The 7,667-nt window shown below is 45.5% G+C and overlaps 1 protein-coding gene across 1 annotated transcript; it reads right to left on the reverse strand.

Moving 5' to 3' along the window:
* Nucleotides 1–351: 351 nt before the first annotated feature.
* LOC140454372 (gap junction delta-2 protein-like) lies at nt 352–7,002 on the reverse strand. The gene is made up of 2 exons (XM_072549084.1): nt 6,763–7,002; nt 352–2,206 (listed from the first exon to the last, which is right to left on the reverse strand). Exons 1-2 carry the CDS (start codon nt 6,831–6,833, stop codon nt 1,354–1,356), a joined length of 924 nt encoding a protein of 307 aa, XP_072405185.1. The 5' UTR covers nt 6,834–7,002; the 3' UTR covers nt 352–1,353.
* Between the last annotated feature and the right edge of the window lie 665 nt (nt 7,003–7,667).

The following is a 7,667-nucleotide window of genomic DNA, read 5'->3' on the forward strand; positions in this document are numbered from 1 at the left end:
GGGGGGGGGGGGGGAGCGAGTCCCAGAGCAGAGGTTGGTGAGGGGGGGGGGGGGGGAGCGAGTCCCAGAGCAGAGGTTGGTGAGGGGGGGGAGTGAGTCCCAGAGCAGAGGTTGGTGAGAGGGGGGGGGGGAGCGAGTCCCAGAGCAGAGGTTGGTGGGGGGGGGAAGTGAGTCCCAGAGCAGAGGTTGGTGAGGGGGGGGGGGGGGGGGAGCGAGTCCCAGAGCAGAGGTTGGTGAGGGGGGGGAGTGAGTCCCAGAGCAGAGGCTGGTGAGGGGGGCACCGAGTCCCGGAGTGGATGCAGGTGAGGGGGGGAGCGAGTCCCGGAGTGGAGGCCAGTGAGGGAGAAACAAATCCGGAGAAAACTTCCCTTGGAGCAGCTGAGAGCTGGTGCTGAGCAGACTGGAGGCCTGGAGTGGCGCAGGGATAATTGTTGGACTGGGGTTTGGTGTGGGTGGTCAGATCACATCGGGAAGCCCCTGCACTGAGCTACTGCAATGTATTGTTTATGTGTGACTTGTTCATCTGACCGTAATGTCAAACCTTTTAACTATATCTTATTTCCAACTTATTCTGTGAATCACGATAAAGTATTGCAAATACTTTTCTTCTTTATTCCTCTTTTTGTATCTAAGATTTGTACCTGGGTACTTATAGATGGTGCTATAAGAGGTGACATTGTAAAACTTTTCATTGTACTCCTGTACTTGAGTACAAGTGACAATAAAGGATATTCTGTTTTAATTCTAATACAATGGCAAGAACAAAAGCTTAGCAATCCACCAAAAAATGATTTGAAGTTGTCACTACCCCCAGTGCTCTTAATCTGGTACTGTGAGAGTGCTGCACTATCAGAGGTGCCGTCATTTAGATGAGACTTTAAATAGAATTCCCACCACACACTCAGGTAGATGTAAAAGCTGACATGGCACTTTCACAAAGAGTGGACATGTTCTCCCCGGGGTCTAGGCTTATATTTATCCCTCAGTCAATACCACAGAGGAGTCTGGATTATCCACCCATTGTCAGTGTTGTTTGTGGGAGCTTTCTGTATGCAAATTGGTTGCCATGCGTCCTGTATTACAACTGTGATTATACTTCAATAAAAATACATCATTGGCTGTAAAGTGATTTCGGAGATCGAGTGGCCATAAAAAGCACATCCTAAACAGTTTTTCTTCTTCCTGAGATCCATTAGATGTGAGCTCTCTTCAAGCTACTTAAATTTCTTTACTAACAGGGCACATTTTACAAAGAAACACCGCAGCCGTGAACCAAACAGAGATTTTTTGCCAAGGTGAGGTATTCCTTCCAAGGTACTTCGTTGGCTTTGGGTTTAAAGGGACAAACGCCACTCAAACGTATGCAGACTCACTGGATTGGGTCCTCCCCTGGCTGCTGAAATAGGGCAGGGCCTTCTTCCTAACCTCAAACGCAGACCTCCTCTTGGCCTGTACCCCTCTGACGGCCGCCTTGATCTTCCTCCAGCCCAGGTGGTTGAGCTCCGCGAGGTTCAGAGCCACGCAGATGCCACTGACGGCGAACATGAAGACCAGGAAGACTGTCTTTTCTGTTGGCCGGGACACATAACATTCCACCTCTTTAACGCATGGATACCGGTCACACTCAAAGATTGCAGGAACGCTGAACCCATAGAGGAAGTATTGTCCCATCAAGAAGCCGATCTCCAAGGCATTCCTAAAGACTACCTGGATAATGTAAAATCTTGAGATGCCCTCCTGACGTTTCATCTTCATGCTTTTGCTACTGATCCAACCTGAGAAATTAGATAGCTTCTTGCCTTCTATGTAGTCTGCATCCAGTACCTTTGGATGTCCTTCAGGACTCTGGCCCAGGGCCCCATTGACAATACTACATTTCGGCCTTTTATCCTCCTTCTGTTCCATGGATGCCCTGGCAGAATCCTGATCCAGAAGTGGACAGAGCATGGAGAAATGTTTCTCCTTCTGCTTAGACAACTGGTGCACAGAGTACGTGATGAAACAGAGGCTAGGCGTGCACACCAGTATGATCTGGAAGACCCAGTATCTGATGTGAGAGATGGGGAATGCTCTGTCATAACAGGCCTGGTTACAGCCTGGCTGAAGAGTGTTGCACATGAACATGGCCTGCTCATCTTCATAAACCGTCTCCCCTACAATGGCAACGATTAGGATTCGGAAGATCACCACTACTGTGAGGAGGATCCTAAGAATAAAGTGAGAATTTACTGGGTCAAATTTTTATAAACGATACTGCATTGCTGAAGCTGTTCATTCTGTGATCATCAGGACAGATGCAAGAATGCTAAATTTCTAAGGGAACAACAATTTATACTGCACGAAGAAAGGGTGCTGATTGGTCAGCAAGTCAAATCTGATTGGTCGAGGCAGTCATGTGGGAAATGCACCAGAGACCTATACTTTGGTCTAATTAAAAAATAGTGCAACGCCTGAACATTATCCTTTTGTGTGCAGGGGACAGATCCCTCCAAAAGAAATAAATGTATATGATTCTAGCAAGAGTAAGTGAGTCTCATTACAAGCACAATTGACAAACTTAAATTGGTGGTTAGTGTCATTCTTAGCACACTTGGGATGGTTGAGAAAATGTTGTCCAACCTCGTAAATGTTACAAGAGTGCACAACCGCATTATAGAAGCCCTGCATGCCACAGTCATGCTTTCCAACACCACTTAATTACATTGCTTGTACAGCTCTTTAAGAGGTCATGCTGAGGAAATACAGATCTTTAAGGAACCCCCATTCCAGTTAATCCAGAAATTTTGTTATCGAAGTCGTTTACCATCCATTATACTTGCCGAATGCATAAATACTTGATTTATAAATAAATTATTTTATGGAGTGTTGGCCAGGAAGACCTGCATTTACTTGCTGACCTGAATAGCGATGAGTCTCTTGCTGACAGCAGTTAGGAGTCAGCCATGTTGCTGTGGGTCTGGCCTGGTGTTTGGACCAATCCAGGTAAGAACAGCCCTTGAGGCGATAAGAGATGAGCAGTGAATGCTGACCTAGCCAGTGGTGTAAATCTTGTGGGAATAAATAAGCTTTCAAAAAGGCTAAGAGCTACATGGTTACTGAAGAAAGTGCATATTTGGTGTCTTTGACAGCACCATCCAAATTGGTGTTCTTTACCACCTTAGGACAAGGGCAGCAGGTGCATAAGAGTTCCCCCACCCCTTTCAAGTTCCCTTCCGGGCCCTACACCATCTTGACTTGATAAAAAGATCTGCCGTACCTTCACTGTCACTGGGTCGAAACCCTGGAACTCCCTCCCTAGCTCCAGCGGTTCAAGAAGGCAGCTCACTACCGCCCTCTCCAGGTTAAAAATCACACAACACTGGGTTGTAGTCCAACAGGTTGATGACCTGATGAAAGAGCAGCACTCTGGAAGCTAGTGCTTCCAGTTAAACCTGTTGGCCTATAGCCTGGTGTTGTGTGATTTTTAGTTTTGTACACCCCAGTCCAACACCGGCATCTCCATATCATGCCTTCTCCAGGGACATTTAGGGATGGGCAATAAATGCTGGCCTAGCCAGCAACACCACACAATGAATAAAAGCAAAGGGAATTGAAGTAACTTCACAGAGACCTGTGTCCTGTCACCGTCACAGTTTATATACACAGGGAGAGTCCTTGACACTGACCCAGCTCCCTCAGAACCAGCTCTCACAGAGAAAAGAACCTCTGACACTCCTGTTTTTTTGGTGGACACCATGTGCTCCTTCTCCAAGGGACACTCCTGTTTATATCTGTCAGCCAGGGTTCCCTGATTGGACCAGGTTAACAGCCCCAATCAGGGAACTCATATTCTATGATGTCCAGCTGGCTGACCTCATTATAATCACGGCAAGAATAAGGACAGGGCAAAGTTCAGCTTTAACACACTGGGTAAAGACAGGGTAGATAAAAATGAACTATTTCAATTGATTGGAGATTCTTAGGGCTAGTTCAGGAGAGATGTTAGGAAGCAATTCTACACACAATGAGTGGTATATATTTGGAACTCACTCCCACAAATTAGAGTGATGCTAAATCAGATAATTTTACATCTGAAATAGATAATTTTTTGTTAATCAAAGGTATTAAGAGATGTGGGCCTAAGGCAGGTATATGGAGTTAGGATGATCTCACTGAATATTGGAATAGGCTGAAGGGGCTGAATGGCTTATTCCTGTTCCTATGTCCCTAGGGAGGATGAGGGCAGTGTGGAGAATGAATGGTACTCATAGGATGAGTGTCTTCTCACTGGGTACAGAGGAGGAGGTGCAGGTTTGTAGGGAAGATGAACACAGCAAAGAAAACATTTCATCCTTACCTTGGAATGCACTGAACCAGTAAACTAACTTTGGGTGACTTGATTTCAAATCAGTCACCTACAATTTCTTCAGTCCACTTCCCTCGTCTCTCAGAATGGTATAGCTGTGTGTGTTCAACTCTACACAGCCCCATAACTCCCTTTGGCTCATTTCTGTCAACCCATCTTGATCTTAACTTCTAATCGTGACCAACACATGTCCTCACAATGTCTGTTTTAATAATGCAGCCCAGGCTCAGTGGGCCTCTCCTGAGTCAGATGGTTGTGGGTTCAAGTCCCACTCCAGAGATCCAAGCCCAACACTCAATTGAGGCCAACATGCCCAGAGCAACCACTAAGGGATGTGATCTGTTGGATGAAAAGTTAACCTGAACTGGACTAGCCATATAAATATAGTGGCTGCAAGGGCAGGTGCGAGGAAACCTGCAGTGAATAACTTGTTCACTCCCCAAAGCCTGTCCACTATCTACAAGGTACAAGTCAGGGGTGTGATGGAATACTCTCCGCTTGCCTGGATGGGAGCAGCTCCAACACCACTCAAGAAGCTTTAGGGTGTAGGTTTGCTCGCTGAGCTGTAGGTTTGATATCCAGACGTTTCATTACCTGGCTAGGTAACATCATCAGTGGCGACCTCCAAGTGAAGCGAAGCTGTTGTCTCCTGCTTTCTATTTATATCTTTCTCCTAGATGGGGTTCCTGGGGTTTGTGGTGATGTCATTTCCTGTTCATTTTCTGAGGGATTGATAGATGGCATCTAGATCTAAGCGTTTGTTTATGGTGTTGTGGTTGGAGTGCCAGGCCTCTAGGAATTCTCTGGCATGTCTTTGCTTAGCCTGTCCCAGGATAGATGTGTTGTCCCAGTCGAAATGGTGGGTTTTTTTCATCCGTGTGTAGGGATACGAGGGAGAGAGGATAGTGTCTTTTTGTGGCTAGCTGGTGTTCGTGTATCCTGGTGGCTAACTTTCTTCCTGTTTGTCCTACGTAGTGTTTGTGGCAGTCCTTGCATGGAATTTTGTAGATGACGTTGGTTTTGTCCATGGGTTGTTCCATGGACAAAAAAAAACACTATTTCGACTGGGACAACACATCTATCCTGGGACAGGCTAAGCAAAGACATGCCAGAGAATTCCTAGAGGCCTGGCACTCCAACCACAACGCCATAAACAAACACATCGATCTAGATGCCATCTATCAATCCCTCAGAAAATGAACAGGAAATGACATCACCACAAACCCCAGGAACCCCATCCAGGAGAAAGATATAAATAGAAAGCACGAGACAACAGCTTCGCTTCACTTGGAGGTCGCCACTGATGATGTTACCTAGCCAGGTAATGAAACGTCTGGATATCAAACCTACAGCTCAGCGAGCAAACCTACACCCTAAACCTCAACCTGAGCTACAAACCTTCACAAACCTTGCAAAAAACTCAAGAAGCTTGATACCATCCTGGACAAAGCAGCCCGCTTGATTGGCACAACATCCACAAGCATCTACTCCCTCCACCCCAGACACTCAGGAGCAGCAGTGTGTTACATCTACAAGATGCACTGCCAGGCTCCTTAGTTGCGCCTTCCAAACCCATGACCACTTCCATCAAGAACGACAAGGGCAGCAGATACATAGAAACACCACCCTTTGCAAGTTCCCACCGCACCCACTTACCATCCTGACATGGGAATATATCATCGTTCCTTCTGTGTCACTGGGTCAAAATCCTAGAATTCCCTCCCTCATGGCATTGTGGGTCTTCCTATACCAGGTGGACTGTGGTGGTTCAAAGGGCAGCTCAGCATCACCTTTCCAATTGGTTTTAAATGATCCCTGCTGTTGTCATGGGATGTGACTCTTATTCAGAAAGACTTTTCTTCACATGTTAGCTAAAATGGCAGCTTTCTTTCCCTAGAGATTAGGGTCGATAGCTTTGAGGTAATTATGACTAGGGTTAACTTTCAACTCCAAATTTATTAGTTCAATTTAAATCTCCACAGGCTGAATATTATGCTGAATAACTAAGCTAGTAAAAGTTCAATAGTTCAATACATCATCATTCATTCATTCACAATCCCACACTCGTAATCATAGTTTTGGAAAATCAAATTTGAATCTAGTTTGATCTAATTGCTATCTGAATAATAGTTAACTGACATTAAGTCCCTAAATTACCAAAAATATTCATGTGCATCAAAATTCAAGCAGACAGGCAAAAACCAGGGGGTATTTGTAGAATTTGCTAAACCCTCCATATAATCACACATGAACCCAATAATCAAGGGTTAATTTAATGTTGTTTTTGTTTAAATGCGTGAATAAGTCTGACAGAAATTGTAGCCAGGGATTTCTCTGCGGTTTTTGGTCTGATGGGTGAATATAAATCCAGTAAACCCCACTTCTCCTCTCCTCCCCCTTTCAGAGCAGAATCTTACCTTCCAATCATAGTAGAGTGTTGTTGGACTGCAGCTTCCAGGAGCCTCTCCAAAATTGTCCACTCACCCATGGCCGAGAGGACTTGTAAAGACACAGGATGAGAGGGGATAGTTAAATGAAAGTTCTCCCCCTTTTTTCTTTTTCTTCCTGAGCTCTGCTTCTAAGATCCTGGTCCTCAGTTTAATGGGAATGGGCAGTGACAGAATGCCCTGAGTGCTGAAGCGACCGCCCTATCTGTTAAACCGTATCATCGTCTCTCTCGCTTGGCTTATTGAGATTATGATCAAAGTTGATCTTTAATCAGGTTCAGTGGCATCCCATCACGACAGGACATTTTCGTTCTCCTTGCCTTTTTAATCCTTAAATGGACTGCAGTCCCTGGCATCATATAAACGCAGGGAAGGCTTCTCACAACCAATCGTTTAAATCCGCTCATTGTGCATTGTGAGTTTTCGCCAAAGTGTCTTGACAGCTCGTCTCGCAGAATAAAACCCAACCCGTACAAAAGGATTGGCCTCCTTATCAGCACTGCAAAGCCCCAAAGCTTGGTTTTCTAATCTTAATTAACTGTGATGGCTTCACTCCCTTGACTTTGTAAAGACAGGTTTACCATCTGTGTACAGGGATGGATGTGCATTTCTCTGGCGCCTGTCAGAACCTCACACCCTTCCAAAGCCAATTTAGTACTTTCTGAAAGTGTTTCCACTGCGGTAATGTAAGAAATATGGGTGCCAACTTGTGCCCGACAACCTCCCACTAATAGCAATTGATTAATGATTAATTCCCTCCCCAACAGCATTGTGGGTCAATCTACAGCAAATGGACCACAGCGGTTCAAGAAGGCAGCTAACTACCACCTTCTCAAGGAGCAACTAGGGACGGGACACTAAATGTTGGCCCAGCC

Source organism: Chiloscyllium punctatum, chromosome 29, assembly GCF_047496795.1.
Source record: "Chiloscyllium punctatum isolate Juve2018m chromosome 29, sChiPun1.3, whole genome shotgun sequence".
Taxonomy (NCBI): domain Eukaryota; kingdom Metazoa; phylum Chordata; class Chondrichthyes; order Orectolobiformes; family Hemiscylliidae; genus Chiloscyllium; species Chiloscyllium punctatum.

Coding starts and splice junctions, on each gene's coding strand:
- LOC140454372 (XM_072549084.1), bottom strand. CDS start 6,833: ATGGGTGAGTGGACAATTTTGGAGAGGCTCCTGGAAGCTGCAGTCCAA. Junction 2,207..6,762: donor CACTCTACTATGATTGGAAG/GTAAGATTCTGC, acceptor CTTTATTCTTAG/GATCCTCCTCACAGTAGTGG.